Source organism: Rosa rugosa, chromosome 1 (assembly GCF_958449725.1).
Source record: "Rosa rugosa chromosome 1, drRosRugo1.1, whole genome shotgun sequence".
NCBI classification, from domain to species: Eukaryota; Viridiplantae; Streptophyta; class Magnoliopsida; order Rosales; family Rosaceae; genus Rosa; species Rosa rugosa.
The window spans coordinates 46,944,205-46,970,815 of record NC_084820.1 but is presented as its reverse complement, the minus strand read 5'-3'; the positions used below and the strand labels follow the sequence as shown (position 1 = coordinate 46,970,815).

The 26,611-nt window shown below is 39.9% G+C and overlaps 2 protein-coding genes and 1 long non-coding RNA gene across 3 annotated transcripts; 2 read left to right on the top strand and 1 right to left on the bottom strand.

Moving 5' to 3' along the window:
- The first annotated feature begins 453 nt into the window (after positions 1-453).
- LOC133710487 (uncharacterized) lies at positions 454-1,269 on the top strand. Its single transcript, XR_009846709.1, has 3 exons — positions 454-554; positions 700-777; positions 998-1,269. It is a non-coding gene; the product is annotated as an uncharacterized LOC133710487 (long non-coding RNA).
- Positions 1,270-5,112: 3,843 nt separating this feature from the next.
- On the bottom strand, positions 5,113-8,202 carry LOC133725143 (probable disease resistance protein At5g63020). The gene has a single exon (XM_062152276.1). The coding sequence runs from the start codon at positions 7,980-7,982 to the stop codon at positions 5,274-5,276; it is 2,709 nt and encodes a 902-aa protein (XP_062008260.1). The 5' UTR covers positions 7,983-8,202; the 3' UTR covers positions 5,113-5,273.
- A 3,808-nt stretch (positions 8,203-12,010) lies between these two features.
- Positions 12,011-12,370, top strand: LOC133729237 (uncharacterized). Its single transcript, XM_062156734.1, has one exon. The coding sequence runs from the start codon at positions 12,011-12,013 to the stop codon at positions 12,368-12,370; it is 360 nt and encodes a 119-aa protein (XP_062012718.1).
- The last annotated feature ends 14,241 nt before the right edge of the window (positions 12,371-26,611 follow it).

Here is a 26,611-nt window from a genome sequence, read left to right as displayed (position 1 = left end):
CACATAACTGTTGTGTGAATGCTACTTTTAAAATTTTCAGTTTGCCTCCTATTGTTGCCTGGGTGGAGGGAAATGGGTTGGGGGGAGAGGATGGGAGGAAATAATTGGGGGGAAATGTTGGTGGGCATGTTTCTCTCTTGCAAACCTATGGATTCAGACCACAGTTTTAAGCTAACCGTGGTATCACCTCTATATGCTGGGGAAATTTAAGTGGTGCCAAATGGTGGGAAACTTGCCACCCTATAACTATTTTAACCTCACACCACGTTTCCATTTATAAACGTCCTCTGAAGCAATACATAATTCCAATATGAAAAACACCCATTGGTTGAATTCATATTAGAAGACGGAAATTTTACAACCGTCGTCTCAATAATGAGAAATGATTCACATCACGGAAAACAGTGTAGCGTCGTATGAGAGGTGTCGTCTGATTCATTTTCTGTAGTAGTGATTGTTGATTGGAAAACCAGTTATTGACACCAACCGACCAACTAGGGAACAGGATCTAGTTGAATGGGCCAAACCATACCTTGCCAGCAAATACCTCTCAGGTACTTCCCGCTATGCAAGTGTTAACACTCATCTTGGAATTGGTAAATATTATCTGTCATGATACATTACTATCTAATGCTAGGTGCGCTTACATACCTGACATATCTGACTTTCTATGTTCATTGTGTTTAATTGCACTTACAGAACAAAGCAGAAGGGATGATCTGGAATCACTTGGTTATGTGGTTATGTATTTCCTAAGAGGAAGGTAAAACTTTCCAGGTAATACAAGTTGATTGGTCTTGTATCAAACTTTCTAGGTAATACAAGTTCATTGGCTTGAAAACATATGACAAACTTCTTTATATGAGAAAAAATTTGTTGATATCCACTTATTCTTATCTGGGACAAGTGGCCCTCTACTTGGATTTATGCTTTTTTCTTTATGTCATGTTTGTGCTTTCAATGAACTTCAAATTTGTTAACCATAATCTAATGCCAGGTGATGACAAACCAAGAAGTTGTGGATGCCATAAAAAATATAAAGGATTCTCGGGCAGCAGCAAAGCACCTTACTGAAGAGCCAGTCAATAGGAAGAGCTCGGACGATATTTCCTGTGTAGTTGTAAGATTTCGGTGAATGTATAATTTCTGTCTGGCATGTTTCTTGTCTGATTGAACCTCGTTTAACAATGTCTCAGATATGTTTTTATAAAACACCTATGGAATTGAAGTGTGCTTCATCAGTGTCGTATTCCCTTACATGTTGTACACTGACAATCAAGAGGTTTTTATTTTGCAATAGTTTGCCCAAACTTAACCATAAAAACTAATGTCCACTAAGAGGAATACATCAGTTCCAAAATGAAAATTGATGTCCCATTAACTACAGAAGATCGAATTACAATGTTGGAATCGATGTGCCACAAACTAGTGCACATCGTGTTTTAGATAAAGATCGATGTCCAGTATAAGTATTGTCATCGATGAAGAAAAGAAAACCGATCGATGTTATGAAAACCTACGGACATCGTAGTGGAAATTACATAAGTGAAGAGACTAGTGAAGATATGGAGGATAATGAACATGATGGAGATGGTCCGGGAAGACAAGAAATGGAGGTGTTAAGAAATGCAATTGCACAAAGTCTAATGAATGCATCTACTAGTTCCATTTAGTTGCAAATTTCAAGTGACTTTAATTTATTTTGTGTAATTGTTCCCGTTGAACTATGGTCGGGAAATTAATCCAAATATTCTATACTTATTTTGTGTAATAGTAAAACATAATATGCATATTGAATGGTTTGGAACCAAGGGTAGAAGAATAATATATGAGAAATTTTTTCATTTGGTATGGTTACATAATCAAAAAACAAAATTATGTATTTTAGTAGCATATCTTACTATGTATGCCCATTTTGGTAATTATACACAGCCAAAGCACTTTTGCCTTGCAACTTACCAAACACCTAGAAATTGCTTTTCGTTCTCACAGCACTTTTCAAAACAGTTTACCAAACACCTCAGCTGTTTCTTCTCACAGCAAGTTCGGAAGTGCTTCCTCTCACAGCAAGTTCGAAAGTGCTTCCTCTCACTGCACAGCAATCCCAAACTAAGCCTTACTTAAACAGCTATAAATTTATGTTTTTTTTCAAAATTTGGGATGGGCTGTAGCTCAACGGAGCCGGTGTGTAGCTACGCCTTTGTTTGAAACTTTGAATGTATCCAGGCATATACAACAAATAACACTCCACTCCACCTATCTTTATGCAATGCACCTGCACCTGATACGTCTTGCAGGATTGATATGGCAAGAAACTGTCTCCTTCTACAGGCACATAAACCAACGTAATTGCATAAAAGGGCAAAAAATTAACAGTTTTTTTTCTTTTTTTTCTTTGTATACAAAACCAGAAACATGATCGCTTCCTAAATAAGACTAAAGAAAATGCAATCCGAGACTTCTGGAATGCATAAACAAAGGATCGAGAGCGCTCTTATGGACCAATATCACTATGAGAGAAGCATTGATTCTCTGATATCAGTTCAACCAGTGATACGAATGACATGCATATATAACCACGAGTATAAATAACTGATACAACATATGAGATTCATTAGAGCATAGCTCTTTGTTAAGGAAATTAGAATCCTTCCCGTCAAGGCTCACAGAGTAGACTGATAGAAAAATAACAAACCACAAGACAAGCAACAAGAGAACACCGAGATTTAACGAGGTTCAGCATAAATCTATGCCTAGCTACGTCCTCCCGAGAGATATCCGTTCTTCACTATGAGAATAATTACAATACAAGATACATTGAGCTAAATCACCATAACCCAAACCCATAACCCTTGTACACCCACACTCATAGAATTTCCCAAGAACTCACTCTCACCCAAGAGCTGTATTCACTCTTGACATCTCTGCTCCCTTACCCAAGAGATATTCACTCTCTTGTTGATGATCGCATGCACCGACCATACCTTGGTTTACTACCCATGCCCTCTATATATAGGCACCCCAATTATAATCCAATTGGTAGTAGGAAAACCAAACCTTCTTGTACAGGAGAAAGATCCTATTCCTTATAGGAATAAACTTTGACATCAACCATGTCCAATTAGGAAGACTAACCAAGTCCAACTAGGACTTGCCTTTCCTAATTAATTCCCATCCAAGTCCAACTAGGACTTGCCTTTCCTAATTAATTCTCATCACATCCTAACAATCTCCACCTTGATGAGAATGCCATGCAAAATTACCTTGCACCATCTTTAACCATTGGCCTTTTTTGTACCAGCAACACATAGCCTGAATCAATTGTGGTCCTCCCTGATTCGTAACGACCAATCCTATGTGTAACTGCACCGAGTCAACAATCAACAACTGACTCTGAAGAGGGACCTCAAAACAACCCCTTCCCTAGCAGGATTTCCTTCTCGATCACCATCATCTGAACTCGGAAACTTGTCAACGACGTCTCTGTTGTACCCGCAAACAAGACTCGCCTATGCGCACTCCTGTTTCCCATTATCCATTGAGGTCTGACATACCAAATGATACCTACCACACTTGTTCTCCCTGTATGAGGACCGTACCGCCATGTGTGATTTTTTCGGCTCCACCTGCTATAACACTTATAGCCTTTGGAAACCAACTAGCTCCTGAATATCAAATTCCTCTGTAACTTTGGGACATTGTCACACCACCCAAAGTACGCCAATCCCAAATCTAATATCCAGTCAAAGAATATGTGTCACCTATGGAGATTGTGAGAGCATCTCCATATGAAAATCGGTTTCTGCTACAGCAATGCCATCCAAGCCTTTCGCTTCATATGACCCTAGTCACGACACTTGTAGCATCCCTGCCTCTGGATTTAGACCTGCTATGATCACTAAATCTCTGACAGTTTTCCGTGCATTATCCGCTGTCTTCTCCGGTTTCACATCCTTTCCCTTCAACACTTTACTAAGCCCCGTTGAACTAGGATGTCTTTCACTCACTTATACCCAAAGAGTGAAACTTCCTTTTCTGTCAAACTACTCCACCTCAAACTATGAGGCAATACCTGAAGCCATGACGAACAACCACGATCAACATGCAAACCTTCGGCGAACGAATACCACGAACAACGAACAAGCATGATCGCTGACACCACGAACCACCTTAGTGAGATATACACTCTCACCAACCATCATTCCCTTGAGTCATATCCTGGTCTCTTGCAACTCCACCTTTGATTAGGATTTTTTCCTGAGTCTAGCTCGCACCACCTAGCATCCGAGTTACTCCACCTATCGACTACCTTCGATTAGGACTTTCTTGAGTTTCTGACCCGCTCCATGTTGCTAGAAATTTTCCCCGAGCTGGCTCCACCTAATGCACTTTGAGTTAACACCTTAACCATGTAACTGACTCCACCTTGAATGATGAGGTGTCCCAGCCAAACCTGGCTTTGATACCACTTGTTAAGGAAATTAGAATCATTCCCGTCAAGGCTCACAGAGTAGACTGATAGAAAAATAACAAACCACAAGACAAGCAACAAGAGAACACCGAGATTTAACGAGGTTCAGCATAAATCTATGCCTACGTCCTCCCGAGAGATATCCGTTCTTCACTATGAGAATAATTATAGTACAAGATACATTGAGCTAAATCACCATAACCCAAACCCATAACTCTTGTACACCCACACTCATAGAATTTCCCAAGAACTCACTCTCACCCAAGAGCTGTATTCACTCTTGACATCTCTGCTCCCTTACCCAAGAGATATTCACTCTCTTGTTGATGATCGCATGCACCGACCATACCTTGGTTTACTACCCATGCCCTCTATATATAGGCACCCCAATTATAATCCAATTGGTAGTAGGAAAACCAAACCTTCTTGTACAGGAGAAAGATCCTATTCCTTATAAGAATAAACTTTGACATCAACCATGTCCAATTAGGAAGACTAACCAAGTCCAACTAGGACTTGCCTTTCCTAATTAATTCTCATCACATCCTAACACTCTTAAGGGTTAATTAGGCAGGTAACCTGCGTTAATGAGAAATGAGTGTGGGTGTTTTGGATTACTGCATCTAGAGAATTGCAAACCATCATCCACTTTATCTTTATTTTGAATATCCAAACAACAATAATACAGGAAATAACTGGTCTGTATTTGAGTATTTCACAGGGAATGAATTGAGAAAGGTGCATAAGAAAAGCTTCTTACTTCATATAATTGAGATTAATCATAACTCATCACCTGCCATGTTCATGGAAGACCCTGATTATTACTACTAAGACGTCTGAAGCAGGGGAGGAAAGCATTTCGAGCATCTTCATTCGGCCATTGTAAGCGATTCCACCACCATTCCTCTCCTTGGATGATGAGATTACATCCTCGGGCACTGCTGGAGTTCAGTGGCAACTCTCTAAGTGCTGGACATCCAGATATTCTGATTTCACTCAGATATGGAAATGGCAGTGCACTTCTATATATGCTACTCAAGAGCGGAAGACCCCACAAATCAAGAACTGAAAGTTTTGCAAATGGTTTCATGTGTCTTACAACATTTGCACCCAATCTTTGAGAACTGATTATTTCCCGCATTCCGGCGCAGCCATATACATATAAACTGATGAGATTCTGAGCAAAAATGAGCCACGTCACATCATTCAATTGGAAGCAAGAGCTTACAGATACTTGTTGAAGAGCAATGTAGCAACTTTGGTTTGTCATGATTGAGTTCCGAGGATCATTAGTTGCTCCTGCCCAATCAATGTCTATTTCTTCCAAATTTGGATACTCAGAAATTTGAAGCAAATCAAGATTTTTCATGTTCAGCAGAGATGTTAAATCAAGAAAGCTCGAACGGTTTTTCTGATCCATGAGAAGAAGAGTTTCAGTGCAGGTCACTAACCTGTGGTACTTGAGAAACTTGTGGAAGCAAGCTGTACTTCGAATGCTCAAAGTCAACACATCAAAGTGTTTCAAACCCTGCAATTCCTCTATCATGGATATTTCACCTTCAAAAAGAATTTTGTCAGAAGAACCACATTTGAACATTCTCAAAACTTTCAGCATGGGAAAACTTGATATTAAATTTGGTGGAACAGAATCAAGTTTCCCCGTAAACTCCAAGTTCAAATATTTTAGCTTTGATAAGTTCTTTATCTCCTCTGACAACTCTTTTAGACCAGTTTCTGACAAATTCAGATGCTGCAATGAAACAAGGTTTGAAACTCCACATGGCAACCGCGTTAGATCCTTATTGTCAGACAAATCCAAAACTTTTAGACTAGGCATGTGATCGAAAAAGCCATCATCAATCTTCTTCAAATTATTTCCTCCAAGAAACAAGGTCAACAAACTAGGAGAATTCGGTGTTTCAACTAGATGCTCCATGCGATTAGACATCAAAGATATTCTTTTCATGCTCTTCCATTTTCCAACATTGGGTGCTTCAATCAAATCTGCACTTGCATGCACTAGGAAACTCTCGTTTGTTTTAGCAGGATCACTAGCCAACCACAACGCCATGTCGCGGATGACATCATGCATTTTCACAAAGTTCCGTTTATATTCTTCCAACAAACATACATTAAGAAGAACACCTATAATATGGTAACTTTCACTTCGTCCTTCATGTACATTAGCATGTTCATCCCACATTTCCTCAGCCATCCAACAGTTTAATAAAGTATCTTTAGGTATTAGAAAATCTTCTGGAAATAAAGCACAATATAAGAAGCATGATCTAACTTTCTCTGATGGTAAACTATCATAACTGAATTTCAAAAGACGGAGCACCTTATCTTCCATTCCAGAGAACTCTGATGCGGATTTCTTGAGAACTTGAATTGCATGATCCCATTCTTCAGGTGTCTTCTTGCAAGCCATGGCCCGACCAACTGTAATTAATGCAAGTGGCAAGCCGCCACACTCTTTTGCCACAACCTCAGCTAGTCTAGGGATATCTTGATGAACTAGAAGAGTTTCTTTTCCAACTTTCTGTTGAAACAAGGTCCATGCCTTTTCCGATGCCAAACACTCCACTTTAATCTTCACATGAGCATCCATAAGACCACAAACGTCCTCCGAACGAGTTGTGAAGAGTACTTTACACTTGTTCTGTTTGTCAGGAAATGGAACTCCAACTTTGGTGATTTCAACTCGCTCCCACATATCATCCAAGAACAACACGAACTTCTTTGTGCCTAAGACCATCGAGATGTCCTCAGCTTTCACATCTTGCCCTTGACGCTTCCATGTTTCATCCGAAAACCCAATCTTCTCACCAATCTTGTTTTGAATGTTGTCAAGTTTGAAGTCCTTGGAGACCACAATCCAGATCACAAGATTGAAATCATTAGTGCTGTGGAGGAAGTTGTTATTGATCTTGGTAAGAAGGGTGGTCTTTCCCACCCCTCCCATCCCATACAAGCCAATCACTCCCACTTCTTCATCTTCAATGTGTCTCCAAACCTTATCAAACATGGATTCCATGCCCACAATTGGCTCAATAGGTCTTTGACTGACTAAGGGCGCAGGTAACCTCTCGGCTACCTCTTGAAAAACTCCGGCCTCCTTTAAAGTAGTGACTTCTTGCAACTTCTTGACCACTTTTTTCCCATACCTGTAGCTGGAAATATAGTTCTTTGAACAGCAACCTCCACAACACAGTTTCTCAGTTTCTTGAATTCTACCATTGAGAACTTCGTGGACTTGAGTCTCCATAGTTTCCACTCTCACAATCCAGCTCCGTACCTGTTCTAGCCGCTTCATGTGTGGCTGCTGCTCAGCAACATCAACCTTTCTCTTCACATCATTCATTAAACACTTAAGGTCTTCTAAAGAAGTAGTCAAAGCTTCAAGGTTTTTCTGGAGCTTGCTGACATAATGTTGTCTTCCAACAATGGAATCCCAGCAGCGAGAAACGAAGGCATCGGAAGACAAATTGATTGACAAGATGCCAGCCATTGCTTAAATATCAACTAATTTCAGAAGATAGATCTTCCAAGAAAATCAAGTTAATTGAGCAGGTTACTAAGAGTTCAATATGTGTTTGAAGAAATGCATAGAGGCCTGGAGAGAGAGTAAATATGTGGGTGGAGAATAATCGATCTCAATTATTAGACCTGGAAATAGTAGTGATCGGGTTGTTGGTGGTGGGCTTCTTAATCTTCATGACCAAGACTTTATGATCTGCAAGCAAAGCAGTCCTAGTGGTAGAAACCTTTTTACAAAATTGGAAATGCTTCCCCACAAGCCACAACCATTGTCAATTTGTCATGAGGTCTGTTTTGTCTAATAAGACTAATATATAATCAGCAATTTATGAATGAAAGTTGGTTTTAGGTTATTGAACAATGGATGACAATTTTCTAATGACAATACAAAAAGAAAAAGATGCATGCCAAAGAAAAAAAACAGCAACTAATTAAGGCAGAAATAGATGTAAAAAAACTTATGGAAATCACACAATAGCATGATCAAGCATCTCCAATGGACCCTAAATGTGTTTTGTTTTTCAGGTAAAATTATGGAAAAGTTAAAAAAAAAAAAAAATCCTACTTATAATGCTAGTTTTTCTTCATTTATGCACATAAACAAAATATTCTGAAGTTGCAAAATATATGTACTAAGAAAACTTTATAAAAAAATTGCACTTTACAATGAAAGGCTGTTGCTTCTCCTGTTGTTTGTTTTAGCTTGTTCTGTTTCTTGTTTTGCATTCTTATTTGGATTATTGTTAACTCTTTGTGGTCTGGTTGGTGCTTCATTACTAAACACCACTGACCAAGTGATGATGTTGTTCACCCGCATTTATCACGAGTATTCACTTCTCAGGAGGCGGAGCTGCTCGTGTATTTGTTATTCCTTCTTGGGTTAGAGCCGCTACCCAGTTGGTACGCCGACATTTCCTTACCAACGATGTTGGCACTTCGTCGGATTTTGAGTCTTCTTGGTCGGTCTGACCATTTTCTGTGCCTCATGGTGTACCGGAGATCTGGTAGCTCTATTTGGAAGTGGTGTTCAGGCCTTTTGGTCTGACCTTGTTATAAGTGGTCCATTAGTGGCCTTGTTTGTAGTATTCATACCGCTTGTAACTTCTTCCGTATGAATGCAATTATTTGATCAAAAACAAAAAAAAGGGGAGTTGTCACACCCTAATTCAGGAACCATTTTTATCCTCGAATTTAGGTGTGATTTACATCCCAATTATAGAAAATAAGAAGATTCTGCAATTAGAATGTAGAAATTATAAAGTAAAAATAAAATGTCACCAAAGCCAACAATGAAACAGAAGGTTGTAAAACAAATCTTAAATTACACAACTTTGATTGGTCACACACAAAGTTCTCTTTAGCTTCTACGTAAAAAAAACTTTACTTAAAACACAAAGCTCCAACTAATTAAAAATCAAGTGTCAACCATCGTCTCAAACTTCTAAGTAACCGGTTTGGTACTGCTTGCGATTAATACTTTCTTTGTTCCATGGATGGACAGAAAAAGAAAATATTCAACTAATTCAGAGGCTGACTTGCACTAGGGCATATAGGGTTTTCTACAACCTTTCTTCTCAAACAATCTTTGCATTGTGGGGAGGTAATTAAAATAGTCGTTGTAACTTTATCTCGGGGATATAATGACCACATCAAGAGTATGGGATCCGGTTGTCTGCCCAAATTCTGATAGAGTTTCCGTTCAAAACTTGCCATCTAGCTAGCCCTTCTACCATGACTAGACCATGCTTATGAAGTTCTACTACCTTTCTCTGAACCAAGTAAATCACTGTCCGTTTGGAAAATACAGACCTTCAAAGCTCTACCCAATAAGGAGGGTTTTAAACATAAATTACTGATATAATGCAATTAACCTCCCACTCTCATCTTCGATAATGAATATCATATCTTAATCTCCATGGCTCAGAAACAAAAAAAAAAAGGCTTGGGATTATAATGAGAAGAAGCATGAGAGAGAGTTACAAGTATTTCCTAGAAATACTTGGCATTTTGTCCAGTACCAGTCCTCCCCAATCTACTACTGAATGGACTAGTACTCTACCATTGATGTATTAGTATATTAACAAACTGAAGACTTTCCTAGAAACTGAGTACATTTTTCTCATAGTTGCAACAAATCCAGCACATCATTAACCGGAGTTCAGATTCATTTGCACCTTCAATTTTGCTAACTCAAATACTTGACATGTAAAAGATATCTATATAGCTTATAGCAAGTTCATCTCTATCTTTCCTAAATCCAACTCTACAGACATGTTCACCTGGTCAATTATTGACCAAGAAATTAATGCTCAACTACCCTTAGATTTAAATCCAATGGTGGAGAGAATTATTATTAAGTTGAGTTGTTTTGTTTTCCATCATTGAATGTAAATTCAATCATAGTTTAGCATAATTTTTTTTGTCAGCAACTGACCAAGTGAACACCCAAACATGTTCATCTGGACAATTATTGATCAAGAAATTAATGTTCAACCACCCTTAGATGTAAATTCAATGGTGGAGAGAATTATTATTAAGTTGAGTTTTGATTTGTTTTCCACAATTGGGAACACCATTGTCCAACTCTAATTTATCATCAACTTCCCCAGGAAAGCTATGTAATAAATTGAAAAGGAGAGAATTTTTCAAACAGTACATGAACTATTCGCCATTGTTAAATAAGGTTTTTATATTTCCAGAACTGCAATATAAATACATGGACTATGGATCCCGACCCATTTTCGATACAGGCCGTTAATTGCTCCATTAGTTTTTATGTTTTCCGTCATATTTTAAGGGCAATTTCGTCTTTTTAGTGATAAAATCTCTCTCTCTCTCTCTCTCGGTCATTTGACTTCTTTCTCTTTCTGTTTCACAATTCACTAATCATCCAAGAGTGAGAGATTAAGATCAAACCATGAAAATCAAGATCCCCAATTAAACACCCGGAAAAAAAACTCCATAGCAAGAACATCAACCTAGCTTTTTTATTTTAATTTTTCTCGAAGCACATCAAAAGTTAGCCAAATGCCATTAAGAAAGATAAGTTCTTGGAGCCCAAACCATCAACCAGAGCCCAAAAATTTACAACCTTTAGATCAAATGTCACCCAGATTCATAATCTCCTCATCACCTCATCACAACAACATAAAAACCCAGGAAAAAAAAAAAGACCAAATAATAAGAACATCAACCTAATCTTTGATTTCAATTTTTCTCAAAGCACATCAGAATTTTTCGATACAATTCATGTATTTATGTTGCAGTTATGAAAATATAAAAACCTTATTTAACAATGGCCCATAGTTCATATACTGTTTGAAAATTTTTCCCTTTTTCAATTTATTACATAGCTTTCCTAGGGAAAGTAAGAGTTGGACAATGGTGTTTCCAATTGTGGAAAACAAATCAACTCAACTTAATAATAATTATCTCCACCATTGAATTTACATCTAAGGGTGGTTGAACATTAATTTCTTGATCAATAATTGTCCATGCATTTATGTTACAGTTCTGAAAATATAAAAACCTTATTTAACAATGGCCCATAATTTGAAAAATTTTCGCAATTGAAAATATCTCTTACTTACCAAGTCTTCAAAAAGTGCAGAAAAGGTCAACAAACAACAAAAAAGAACACTTGGAAAATAATAAAAAAGAGAAAACGAGCCCACTTAACACACTCTTCCACGTCCTCCACCTGTCCAATCTTATCCACTTCCCTAACAAAACTCGAATCACCTACACCCCTTTCCACTTGTACCCATCACCCACAAGAACCTTCTTTCCCATTATACCCCATGCTCTTCTCAAAAGTACAAACACTCAAAACCCAATCGAGATGGAAGTGTAGGAGTTTCAGTTGTACCTGTAACCACAGCTGATGAAAACCCAAAAACCATCAAAAGCGGCGACCCCCCGTATTTTCTCTCCCACCGTTTCTCTCCATCTCTAAAACCCTCGTCTCCGATTCCATCTCTTCATCCCCAACACTGACGAATGGCGACTCCTCTCACGGCTTTCCGACTCGTTTCGATCCGGGCCGATTCCTCCGCCTCCCACAAACCCGACCCGAATCGCCGCAACAAGCCCGCTAACTCCAACTGGTGGGCCCCGCTCTTCGGCATGTCGTTCGACCCGGACTACATCACGGGCGCCCCTCCGCCGCAGAATCTGAGCACGGCTCCGGATTCCAGGCGCGACCCGAACCCGCCCGTTTCCAGATTCGCGCTGGGTTGCTTCACGGAAGAGAAGGCGAAGCAGCTCCGGAAGAAGACGCTGGAGACCTCCGCATTCCACGATATCATGTACCACTCCGCCATTGCGTCTCGGCTCGCCTCCGATTTGTCGGACCAGTAGTTTCTGTGACCGGAGCGCCGGTGACTTTCTCGCCGTCGGTTAGCGAGATTGCCTCTAGGCGGCTGTGCAATTTGTGGCAAATGAAAATCACAGATAATAATTAATTTTGTGATTTTGGTGTTGTAATTTTCTTTTAATATTTTTGTGGTTTGGAAATAAATTGCAGATTAGTCTATTCTTAATGTTTTTCTGCGTGCAATATTTTTTCGTCCCTGTAATGGTAATGGGGTCAACTTGGCCTAAATTCTACGAGTTTTAGAAAATGGCAAAATTGAGAACCCTGTGGCTGTTTGTGCCTGTCGGCCCTGGCGCTGGCTTCTGGCCTCGTCGGCGTGTATCGAGGGCGGCCGGACGGGATGTTGGTGTAGGCCGGTGGAGATTGAGGCTCCTTGTGTCTGGGTGGGTTTCAGTCGATGGTGGGTTTGCGGCAGATGGTGGCGACGGATCAGATCAGATCCGATCCGATGGGATCTCGACGCAAGCACCCGTTGTGTGGCTGGATTTCGCACCCTTTCTGGTTGGTTCTGCGGTTGGATCCGCTGTTTTGATCTTTGCCACAAGGCAATTGGACAGTGCGCGGCGGAGGGAGTCGTCCTGGGTCGGGTTTTGAGGTTGTGGCGGTGAGTTTGCCGCGACGGTGCTCGGTCTGCAATAGTGTCTCTTCGGTGACCGGAAACTAGAGGAGGCGGAGGCGCGGCGGGCTTGGCGGCGCGATGGTGGTGGCTGGGCTGGTTGTACTTGTGCACCAGTCGTCTTGGGCTGGTGTGTCTTGGATCTGGGGTATCAATCTGGGTCCAAGATGGTTTAATTATTATGTTCAAATTCTTAATTATTCTTAGTTTTCCTGTTGGTAGTTGGGCTAATAAGTTGCTCAACCACTTTTTGGTACGACAATGTGGGCTTGGTCCCCGTCTGTGCACCTTGTGTGTCTTATCTGCTCTGGATAAGTGACGAGTTTTTTACTTTAGCAAACGGCAGCAAACTCTAACGTGTCTGCCCTAGATAAGCGGCGAGTTCCTTGCTTGGTCAAATTGTTGCTGCCTCCTAGTGGTCGGGTGAAACTAAGTATCACCGGATTTATTTTTCGATGGCAACATAGTGGGAAAACTGTGTTATTTGTAATGATATTTTTTTGTTATAGAGTTATCTTTCCGGTATGCCACCATCATTATAAAGTGAATTGAGTGGCCAGTGGAACAGTTTTTACTAGTTAGTGCTTGCTAGAATAGATTGTTTTAGTTGAGACTCTTGTTATTATCTCAAGATCAAGAAGTTCTCTTGATGCTTATTGTAATATGGGGTTTAGGCACTATATCTCCCCTATGTATTCTGCAATTTCATTAATCAAGGCTTGAGGGCAGTCGCACTGGTCCTTATTCCAAAAAAAAAAAAAAAAGCAAAATAGATTCTCAATGAGTATGAATTTATTTGAAATTTGAACACAAATCTAAAAATTAGAACAACTAAAATGATAACTATGAATTGAAAAGAAGCCATCACTTTATTTTGCTTGCCATCATATTACAGCACTCCACCAATAAGGATTTGTAGCTTCAACCAGCCATTAACATACGACTTGCGCTCTACACTTGCTAAAGCATTGATCATCACAAATTCACCCAAGTATTCTATACAGATTGCGAATTGCACCTGTAGATCCACCGATCTCAATAGCTCTCTCTCCGACATCACACTCTTGACCTGTAAAGTCACATCGGAGAGCAACTGAGTCAAAATGATGCCAAATTTCATAAAGGTGACCTGGGATCCGACGACGCAACGAATCACCACTAAATGAAAAGAAATGAAAGAGAGGCTAAAAAAAAAAATTCTTTATGAAAATAACCTATGCAAATGACAGGTCCGGATCAAGGGACACTTTTTTTACACAAATTTTGACACACCTTGTGAGCCATTAGATTTTAAAATATACAATGGTTCAGATTTATTATTTGAATGATTTCAACATACCTTGTGGTGACGTGGCAAATGACATGGCATTACAATTTTCAAATCTAAAATTAAACTTTTCTTAAATAAAAGAGAAAACAAAATTACTATTTGGAAAATCAAAATCAAACAAAAACTAAAAAGAAATAAAAGAGGAAGAAGAATAACAGAATAAGAAGTATCTGTGCACGATCAAAAGAAAAAAAAAATAGCACAAGAACACGCCAAAAGCCAAAAACCTAGAGGAACATCGTCTTCTCTAACTTCAAGCTCTCATCATCCTTTCAAACTCCAAGCTCTCATCTCCATCCTCCCAATTACTTTGCTAATTGGAACTAAACAATACTTACAACAACAACACAGGTTCGTATTTATCTTATTCTTTTGTCGACATAAAAACAACTAAATTTAGGGTTTAGACCTAGAATTAGTTTTGAAGTTTATGGTATCAATTACCTATACTAGTCTTGCTAACCTAACTTGCGTCTGGCATTCTTTTCCTAGCTTTTGCTTCTTCTTCCACCTTTTTTTTCCCCTTTCTTTTGGCAAATCTTCTACCTCAGGGTTAACAACTTTGATTTTTCCCATCCTCTATTCCTCTATTGACCAATATTAGCGGCTGTAAACTAGAAGAAGCATGTTTATTAATACAGTCAGTAGGTAACACACAAGCATTCCAAACTTTGTCTCATATTCTCCCAACTTTATCATGTAACATAATCTAATACGAAGCAGATTTAGCACCCCAAAGGCCTATGAGGCTGTACCAGCTGGGAATATCTTATCTAAAGTTCAACACTCTTAAATTTCCCAAAGAGACCAATCTGAGAGAGAGAGACCATTGTCGCCAAAGAGACCACTAGTAGCCTAGCTGTACGAGATTCAGAAGCAGAAGGGATAGTTCCTATAGCATAACATGAATACAAATCACGTGTTCGTGTGCTAATTTTTTTTTCTTTTGATCGTGCACAGATACTCCTTATTCTGTTATTCTTCTTCCTCTTTTATTTCTTTTTAGCTTTTGTTTGATTTTGATTTTCCAAATAGTAATTTTGTTTTCTCTTTTATTTGAGAAAAGTTTAATTTTAGATTTGAAAATTGTAATGTCATGTCATTTGCCAAGGTAAATAAGAATGATTTTTTACAATAATCTAAGGAGATCCAAATATCAAATTCAGAGACTCACTCCTTTTGTTTTTAAACAAAATGTGGTTTTACCTAAGGGTGGTTCTATTTAAACCTCTCTATTTACTAGATGGACCTCCTTTGATATTTTTACACATCAAACTTCCAATTTTACCCATATTTTTTCTTTTTTCAGTTTTACCTCCTCTTTCCCGTCTCAACCGTTATCTTTGCGACCTAAATCTTGTGACTCTCTCTCTCTCCACCAAAACACTCTTAACATTGTTGTGAAGCAAGATGGATGACTTCGTCTCCAAACTCCTAACTTGATCAAACTCTATCTCTCTCCTCTTTTTGTTTCTTCCATCAATGTTGATGGAGGATGGGAATTGAAGGAGATTTCGTCAAGCTCTCACCTTGAATTTTGATTAATAAACCTTAACAAAAATTCATACAGAAAATCAAGACCAATTAAAGTAGCAATAGTAGTTGAGAACTGAGAATGATTCACAACCAAATGTATATTGAATTGTGAATAACGCTTGACCCAGATTCCAAAAAGAAAACAATTCTAATAGTTGCAAAAGACAAAATGAAGCATGAAGAAATTATGGAATTTTTGTAATCCAATCCTGTCGTTAGCAGACTGAAGGAATAAACTTTGATGTCATAAGCCAGAAATCACTCTCCTACGTCTAGGAGCAGCGACAGCGACCATCATGAAGATCTCAGTTTTTTTTTTTTTTTTTTTTTTTTCAGGGGTAGATTTGGATTTTAAAATTTTCAAAAAATTAGGGAGGTCCAAATATTAAATTTGGAGGTCTAACTAGAATCACCCTTTACCTAAAAAGAAAATTCAATAAATCTAGAGAGAGCCGCCTCTGCAGTCGCCAACGAAATCCGATTCTCGTCCGCCGGCACGCCCTCCTGGCGTCGTCGTCGGACGGGTTATAGTGGACCCAGTGTCCGGATGTGGATGTTCCTTGAATAATCCCAATCGAAGGGAAGGCTGCATGGTGTTGGTGATGTTGTCCAAATCGCGGGGAGGCTCCGTCCGGTTCGGGTGCAGACGGTGGGACGGTGGCTGGTGGGTTTTGATCTCCCCAAGATTGGAGTGCAGACGGGGGGAAGGGAGGTTGGCTGGTGGCGACGAGTCAGTGGCGGCGAGGTGGGGATCTAAAGTGCTGCGATCAGATCGGATTGTTCTGATCTGGTTTGGGCATGCTTCGATCTTGTTTGGAGCCGCTATGTGGCAAGGGGTGGAGAGGGTTGGGAGGGGAGATGATTCTTGCCGGTGTGATGGGGTTGAAGGACGGACGGAGGGATGGTCGGCGCCTGCTCGGTGCGACGGGTCTGTCGCCGGTGGTGGGACGACGCGGTTTCTGCATGCGAGATGGCGGCATGGTGACACGAACATCCTATGCTCTCGGAATTATGCTTGGGTTTGGGCCCACTGTTTGGGTCCGGCCCAAGTTGTTTTATGTTTATTTTTTACAATTTTTATTTGTTTAAGTTATCTAGGTTGGATGTGTTTTATGCAACCAATAAAATCCTACATATATTGTGTAGGCCTAATCGGGCTTTGTGCCTGTGTATGCACTCTACGTGCCTTGTCTGCTCTAGGTCGGCGGCGACTTCTTTGTTTTGTCAAATGGGCGCTACCGCCTAATGGCCGGGTGAGACTAAGTGTCGTTGTATTTACTTTTCGGCGACAACGTAGGAGGAAAGCTGTGCTAAAGCAGGTAATTATGCTATGTTGTACACGGGGTACATATCGAGTTTTCTTTCCGTTATGTCACTGCTATGTTAAAGCAAATGGAGTAGCTATTGCACTCTTTGCTAGTTGGTGCTTGTTAGAATACAAGTCTCCTGTAGAGTTTTCTGATATTATTTCGGAAAATATTCTAGATGCTTATGGTAATCAGGGGTTTAGGCTGAATGTCCCCCCCCCCCTTGTATTCGACAGTTTCATTAATCAAGGCTTGAGGGCAGCCGCACCAGCCCTTTATTTAAATTAAAAAAAAAAAATCAATTTTTTTTAGCATTTGTATGTTCTTCTAATTAAATTATCTTTTTTATCCTACTTAACTTCTTCTAATTGTTGTCTTTTTTTATCATACTTAACTTCTTCTAATTGTTTTGTATAAGACTTAGAGAATATGATTTTAGTTGGGGAGTAAATTCACAATCCTTATTTTACAATCCACACTTCATGTTTCTTTTTTAATAACTTAAATTTTGTCTTATTGCACTGCGCCTCTAGGGCTTGCCATCAGTCTCTCTCTAGGCGAGCCCTCTTCTCGCTCACTCTAACTTGTTCCCTTGTGATGGCGAAAAGCACTCCGGCAACGTTGAAACCTCAACAGATCTCCGTCCAAGCTTATCAGGGATTGGTGAGTCTCTCTACATTTCCCGATCTTCAGATCCTTGTCAATTTTCTCTGCCCTTTCAAAACCATCGGACTAGATCCAATGCTGTGAGCGCTACCCGTGGTGTGTTAGGAGTTATTGATCTCACAAGATAGCAATAGATCAAGAACACAAGACCAATCTGAGAGAATGACTTAGTTTATTTGAGATGCGATATGGCTATATAATAGCCTTACAAGATAAAACAGAAATTCAAATGCAGCCCACGTTATCAGCTAAAAACGTGGTAACTAAACTAGGAAGAATTCAAAGCTGTAACAACATCCTAAAGACTAGGACACTTATTAACAGAATAACAAACTCTATTCCCTCCCTTAAACTAGATTGCCTACTAGTTTACTGCAGGTGCCTTACACACTCCCAACTGATCTCTCAACTTCTGAAATGACTCCAGTTTAAGTGGTTTAGTTAACACATCAGCCACCTGCTCTTGTGTCCCACAATGCTTCAAATGCACGACTCCTTCCCTAGCCAGCTCCCGTAGGAAGTGAAAACGCACATCTATGTGTTTGCTTCTACCATGCATCACAGGATTCTTGGATAACTTGATCGCTGAGCTATTGTCACCGAAAATGGTAGTGCTTTCGCTTCCTTCATAGCCAAGTTTCTTCAGAATTCTCTTCATCCACACGGCCTGACATGAACACACTGCAGCAGCTACGAATTCAGCCTCTGTTGTACTAAGAGTAACAATTGGCTGCTTTCATGACGACCAAGCAACTGCTCCAGAGCTCAGAATGAAAGCATAACCCGACGTGCTCTTTCTATCCTCCAAACAACCCGCATAATCACTGTCAGTGAAGCCAACTAACTCCTTATTCCCTCCCTTCCTATAAAGAATCCCAAAGCCAGCTGTTCCTTGTAGATAACGCAAAATCCTCTTGGCTGCCATGAGATGAAGTTCTGTTGGCTTTGACATATACCTACTAATCAGACTAACTGCAAACATTATGTCCGGCCTTGTGGATGTTAGATACATCATGCTTCCCACCAATTGCTTATAAAAAGTGACATCAACCTCCACTCCATTCTCATCTTTAAAGATCTTAAACCCCGGAATGATGGGATTATGAACTTCATTGCTACTCTCCATCCCAAACCTTTTCAAAACCTCCATTGCATACTTCCTCTGGCTTATAAAGATCCCTTCACCAAACTGCATCACTTCAATACCGAGGAAATACCTCATTTTTCCCAAATCCGACATATCGAATTCCTTCATCATCGAACCTTTGAACTCACTAATCATAGCCTCATCATCCCCAGTGTAAATTAAATCATCAACATACAAGCTTATAATCAAACGTTTACCTTGCTTGTTGGTTTTAATGAAAAGTGTTTGCTCACTATCACATCTTTCAAAGCCTTCTTTCAGGAAATATGACTCAATCCGGCTGAACCAAGCCCTAGGTACTTGCTTGAGTCCATACAGCGCCTTGTTGAGCTTATAAACCTTGTGAGCTTCATTCTTCACTTCATACCCTTGGTTGTTCAACAAAGACATCCTCAGTCAACTCTCCATGGAGGAATGCTGACTTAACGTCAAGTTGGTAAATGTTCCAACCTCTTTGTGCAGCGAAGGCAAGAATCATTCGAACCATATCCATTCGAGCAACTGGTGCAAACACTTCCTCATAGTCAACTCCATATTCTTGTGCATAAGCCTTCGCAACTAAGCGAGCTTTGTACTTCTCAACCTCTCCAAGCTCATTCAGCTTCGTTTTGTATACCCATTTGAGCCCAATTCTTTTAGCTCCTCTTGGTAACTCTGTTAGAAACCACGTTCCATTCTTCTTAATGGATCTCATCTCTGAGTCCATGGCTTGCCTCCATTTATCAACCTTCACTGCTTCTTCATACCATATTGGATCCGCACTAGTAAAGAGAGCCATGTTGACATTAATATCTTCATCAGAGAGGTCGAGACCTTCACCAGTTTCGTAGTCCCTCATCCATACCGGAACTCTTCGATTCCTACCTTCTTCTGAACTAGAGGATTCTGGAGAACCTTCCACACTTATAGGACTTGGTAGTACTTCATCACTTTCTTCATTGTCATCTGCATCTTCTCTTTCAGACTCACTTGAAACATTTTGCTCCTCCTCGTCTCCCCATTCCAAGTCTAGTAGAATTTGGTCTTCGTAGCTTTTATCCCATTCCCACTTCTTGTCCTCCTCGAATACAACATCACGGCTGATCACAACTTTCTTTGAGACCGGATCATAAAGCCTATACCCTTTTGATTCCTCACTTACTCCCAATAGAACACAGCTATAACTCTTGTCTTCAAGTTTTGTCCTCCAAGCTTCAGGAATATGAACATGTGCAACACTTCCAAAAACCCTGAAATGTTCTACAGATGGTTTAACTCCACTCCAAGCTTCCTCCGGAGTCACATCTTTCACTGATAGTGTGGGGCACCTGTTCAACACATAGAAGGTCCAATTTACAGCCTCAGGCCAGAAGGTCTTCGAAATACCTTTCTCAGATAATAAGCATCTCACCATGTTCATCACCGTCCGGTTTTTCCTCTCTGCAACACCGTTCTGTTGCGGTGTATAGGCAGTGGTTAATTGCCTCTTTATTCCATTCCTCTTGCAATATTCATTGAATTCACCTGAAGTGAATTCCCCACCACGATCTGTCCTCAAACACTTAATGGCCAAACCAGTCTCTTTCTCCACACAATTCTTAAAAAACTTGAAAGAAGCAAATGCATCTGATTTTTCAACTAGGAAATTCACCCATGCTTTTCTACTGAAATCATCTATAAAGCAAATCAGATACCTTTTATGACTGTTGGAGATCGGAGAAATCGGTCCACATACATCTGCATGAACAAGTTCCAACTTCTGGGATGCTCTTCATGTGCTCCTTTTGGGAATAGAGTCTCGGTGTTGCTTACCCTTCAAGCAATCAGTGCATACAGCGCTGGATTCAGAGAACTTAGGAAAACCTCTCACCATTTCTTTGAGCTGCAGAGTCTTGAGGCCTTTATAACTTAGATGACCATATCTACGATGCCATAGATGAGCTAGGTCTTGTGTGGTTGCTTGAAGACACACTTCCTTCTTTGTTTGCATCTTAGTGAATTGAGTGTTGGATAGCAGAACGAACATTCTATTTGCAGTCATGTCGGTTTGGATGATCAAACCTCTTGATGGATGATAAATTCTGCATTTGTTTGACTGAATTAGAATGGCTAGCCCTCTTTCCTGCAGCTGACCTATACTGAGAAGATGATTCTTCAGTTCCGGCACATAAAACACTCCAGTTACTATGTGATTGAGACCATCGAGAGACAATCTCACAGTACCCTTTCCAACTACACTCATCTTCATATTGTTTCCTAGCTTGACCATCTGCTTGAACCCTTCATCCAGCTTACAAAACAATGATCGATCACCACACATATGGTTACTACAACCTGAGTCAAGAAACCATACGTCATTTCGACTTGCTCCATGCACCTCTACGTAAGCCATGAAAAGCATTTCTTCTGTATCATCCAACTCCGCATAATTGGCATTTTTATCCCACTTTGGACACTCATATTGATAGTGTCCAAGTTGATGACATTTGAAACACTCGACGATGGCTTTGTTGTAGGGTTGACGACCCCCTCCTCTGCCTCTTCCTCCTCTGAACACAGCTCTCCCACGTCCTCTTCCACTATATCTCTCTTCGTGTGTTACTTTGAGTGCCTGCTCTTCTCCACGACTCTTATGAAACTTCTGTTCATGCACAATGAGTGAACTTTGCAGTTCATCAATTGTGAGTGAATCAATATCCTTAGATTCTTCGATCGAGACAACTATATAGTTAAATTAATCGGTCAAAGTCCTAAGGATCTTCTCCACAATGGTAACTTCTCTCATTTGCTCACCATTACTCCTCATCTTGTCAGCAATAGCCATAACACGAGCAAAATAATCAGTGATAGTCTCACCTACTTTCATCTCCAGAATCTCGAAATCTCTTCTCAACGCTTGTAGAGCCGAACGCTTCACCCTAGCATTTCCCTCGAACTTTTTCTTCATAGAATCCCATATCTGCTTCGAGGTGCGTTTCTCCAGAATTTGCTCAAGAATGGTCCTGTCAATCGCCTGGAACAGGTTATTCTTCACTTTAAGGTCTTTAGCCCTCAACTCCTCCAATTGCTTTTGCTGCGTCTCACCCAACGCTGCTCCTACTTGTGATTCTTCATAACCAGTCTCAACTAGACTCCAATAACCTTTAGATCTCAAAAGGTTTTCCATAATCATGCTCCAATGGTCGTAATGACCATCAAAGCGTGGTATGGCAGGTTGCAGGAAATTCTTCTCTTCACTCATTCTTCTCTTGTTTGTGAGTCACTCGAAAGACTGCAGCTTTCTTTTCTCAGGCCCCAGTGGGGGGCTCTGATACCAGATTGTTAGGAGTTATTGATCTCACAAGATAGCAATAGATCAAGAACACAAGACCAATCTGAGAGAATGACTTAGTTTATTTGAGATGCGATATGGCTATATAATAGCCTTACAAGATAAAACAAAAATTCAAATGCAGCCCACGTTATCAGCTAAAAACGTGGTAACTAAACTAGGAAGAATTCAAAGCTGTAACAACATCCTAAAGACTAGGACACTTATTAACAGAATAACAAACTCTAAGCCATAACATGGTGGTGTCTCTAGATCGTCGAGGATTTGTCTGCTCTCCTGGGTTGGTGGCCTCCTAAAATCGGGGCTCAGAGATGAGAATGAGTTTTCTAATATTTGTAAGAGGATGAACATGACTGTCTTTCACGGCAGTAGTTCTGGTGGCCAAGTGGTGGCCCTATGCGATGTGGCTGCTTGCGGTGAGGATGGATACTCCCTGCATGTAAAGAGTGAGATAACATCATACTTGTCCTCATTAGAAGCTGTTTTCCACCCTTATATTGGTCAAAGTTTCAAAACTGATGATGCTTTGTTTTTAACAAAAGTAATAGTTGATGGCATTAGTCAATGGCATGCTTCACATATCAATAAAGTTCATAATCATGAGTATATGGACGACGACCAAGAGTGCTTACCTCCTTCATATTGCGAAATACAAGAGGTAGATCAAGAACGGATTGTCTTACTGTCCAAAGTTCGCAGTTTCTGGACCTCCCATTCCGTGTCAGAGATGGAGGTGTTGATTGGGCAATCTATGTGGATTGGGCGGCGGCTATTAGGCCGGCCGGAGTTTCATATGGCGGCGGGTACATCTTAGTGGCTTCCTAGGCTGCAACTAGGTTTAGTTCTTCATGGGCTTCCTAGGCTACTGCTGGGTTTGATCCTGTATGGGCTTATTGGGCCTCTATCTGAGATTGGAGTCATGTGGATTTCTGGGCTTGGACTTTTTGGGTCCAAAAGATCGATTGAGTTGGTAGAATTCCTTCCCTAATGGGAAAGGAAATTTATATTAGTTTTTGTTAAACTTTAGCCTATTAATTACTATGCTTTGTTAGCTCATAGTTGAATATGCTTGCTTTAAATAAGTGAGCAATACATGTCTAATGAATAGACCTATTCTATGTACCACCGTGATTGTATCACAACTTCTTGTCTATCTATATATGACAGCGGGAGGGTATGTAATGACTATTCTGACTTGACCTTTTATTAATGAAAATCTGTATGATGATGTTATTCAAAAAAACTTAAATTTTGTCTTTAATAGCTCAAATTTGTATTTTTTTTAAAAAAAAAAATCAAAAAAGGAAAAAAGGAGTGTAGATTATAAAATAAGGAGCGTGGATTTCACTCCTCTTATAGTTTTTTTTTAATATATATATATATATATATATATATATATATATATATATATATATATATAGAACTCCCCTTTTAGTTGTATTCTTTGTATTTCTCGAAATGATCTGTAATATAAAGCTCATACAAGATATTATGACAAAAGAAATGTTCATAATATGTAGTTCATGAAACCAAAAAAAATAAAACAAAAATAAGATTTTATTTTAATAACGGTGTACAGTAAGGGTTGTCAAAAAGAGCCATTATACAAAATACACTACCCAGCACATGCACCCTAACCAGAGTACATTACACAATACACCACTGACATAGCTACCTTTAAGGTTACATCCAAACAAAGAAAACTAGAATTGAAGCTCTGAAGAGGAATAAATAAAACAACAAAGCTTTCTACTCTCATTGTAATCTTTTCCAGTCAAGCAAAAAAAAAAAAAAGAGATTGACTCTCCTTCTCAACTATGGAATCATCCTACAAATACTTTAGGAATCTTCGTCTTCTCTTGATCTTTGGAGTCGTACCAGTCATCTTAACAACGTACTGTAGACTCCCCTCAATCTTAGGTTTATTTTTGACACCCTTAGGTCTCCCAACCTTACGCTTTTTCTAAGCAAAATATTTAGCCTCCCCTTATGCTGAGTCGCTAATGCCATCTCCTCATTCACAACTAAAGGTGGTGCAGGCAGAATCAATAACTTCTTCCCTAAATGAACTAGGGCAAGCTTTGCCTTTCTCTTCTATCAGTGCAACTAGAGGTGGCAAACTGGGCACTAAGCACGAGCATGGCACGGGCCTGGCACGCTTAAAAGAGGCCCGGCACGGCCCAAGCCCGTTAGAATAACGGGCCGGGTTGGGCCTAGGAATAATGGCCCGGCCCGAGCACGACATATTGTGGGCCAGCCCGTTACAAACACAAAATTTCATTTAAAATTTTGAATATTAGACCTCTTTATTTAAAATCTCATGACAATTCCACCAATGCTATTAATATTGTCAAAATAGTGAAATAAAACATTATATCCTTGTTTTGACATAAAGTATTTTTTCTAATCTCATAATAATACAACTATAGAATGAAGGAAAGAATAATATGATACTAAATCTTCATTATATTAATAAAGATTAATCTCACAATAATATACTACAAGCAATATATTTTTGAGTTATTTTTTTCTTTCTTTCTTTCTTGTAGTGGAATATAAAAAATATTAGAAAACTAATCTTAAAAAGCTAAGATTAAGAAAAATATTGTAGAACTTAATTTATTTTAATTTCCTAAATAGGTAAATAAAATTAATTTTTATTTATTCAAACTAAGATTTTAAAATCTTGCTTTATAGTGGGTAGGCACGAGCACGGCCTGTTTATTGACCCGGCACGAGCACGGCCCGGCACGATATGGGCTCGGGCCATGGGCTGGACCGGGCTTAATGTTTAAGTAAATGGGCCGGCACGAGCCCGGAACGATAATAAATGGGCCAGCCCAAGCACGGCACGAAGCACGATTAGGCCCACTTAAAATGGACCGGGTCGGGCCGGGCCGGCCCGTTTGCCACCTCTAAGTGCAACAATTTCCTCCGCCTCCATTGGCGCCACAGGTTCCACCACTTAAGGCTTACAAACCATAACTGGTTGGCAGGAACTCCTGATCAGACACCACAACACCTATGTTATATCTAATTTATCGAAAATACCATTTAATGGTTTTGGTTTTGGTTTTTATTTTTCTTTTTTTTACTCTCACTGATGATAATTTCAGTTTGGTTCCAATCAATTCGACTACCATGATCTTATTTTACATTTGCAGTATATATTTTATCCAATTGTGTTCTTTAATATGGTTGAGAAAAAAGAATGAGAAAGAAGGGCCTTTTTTTTTATTTGAAATTTTTTTCGCTATATAAGTCACATTGTTTAATTTTTTTTTTCCAAGGGCATCAAATATCTAAGGCCGGCCTTGTTTGTCAAGCGCTTATTTGCAACTACATTTTTTTGTCTGATATGTATTATTTTGCTTTTGGAAAGAAAAATTTAGATGCACTTTTCATATTTTCTGAGGACTTATGTTAGAATTATCATTTTTTTCCCGACAGCTAGTCGGAAATGTATTTTTTTCATTAGACACTTTTCTAACTACCAGCAACGGCCTTTTACCCTCGGAAAATAGTCTTTTGCAACTAAATATTGACCTAAAAAATAATTATCACAATTGTGGTTGACTGGTTGCTGAGTTGTAACATGTTGTTTACTTGGTCTAACTAGCAATGCGGAAGTCATAGTTTCAAATCTCACCGGCATAAGGAATGAATATGATTAACTTAATTATTGGTGTAAAGGGGCTGTGACCACTTACCCAATTTCAGCTTAAAAATTGTCCACTTACTCCATTAAGAGTTATTTAACCCCATTTACTCAATCTAACATCTATTGACATTTTAGCCCTATTAATTAAATTGAAACTCATCCTTATCCCCTCAGATTCTCTCCTCCCAGACTCTCTCTCTCTCTCTCTCTCTCTCTCTCTCTCTCTCTGCACCTCCGGCCGACTGCATCGCCCCGCCGATTTTGCCAGACCGCCTTCATCATCCTTCCGCCACCGTTGAGCCATGGATCACCACCACAACTCTGTCTCTCTCTCTCTCTCTCTCTCCACTTCCGGCCGACTGCATCGCACCGCCGGTTTCGCCAGACCGCCTTCATCATCTTTTCACCACCGCTGCGCTATGGATCACCACCCCAGCCAAACAACACGTTCTCTAGATCGGATCCAAGAAACCAACCCAGATCGGCTTCGTCCAAGCAGAGCCCAACCACGCCGCCACGACCTTGGCACCCCCGAGCCGCCTCCGACCGCACAACCCCAGACCCTTGCAGGTGTTGTCGTACTTAGGAGGAACTGTTTCTGATGCAAGAGACCGGCGAAGATGGTGATTGGGTGCCCAAATCAATTTCTAGT

What these genes read in the sequence shown, in the direction of transcription:
- LOC133725143 (XM_062152276.1), bottom strand. Translation starts at nt 7,982, where the DNA reads ATGGCTGGCATCTTGTCAATCAATTTGTCTTCCGATGCCTTCGTTTCT.
- LOC133729237 (XM_062156734.1), top strand. Translation starts at nt 12,011, where the DNA reads ATGGCGACTCCTCTCACGGCTTTCCGACTCGTTTCGATCCGGGCCGAT.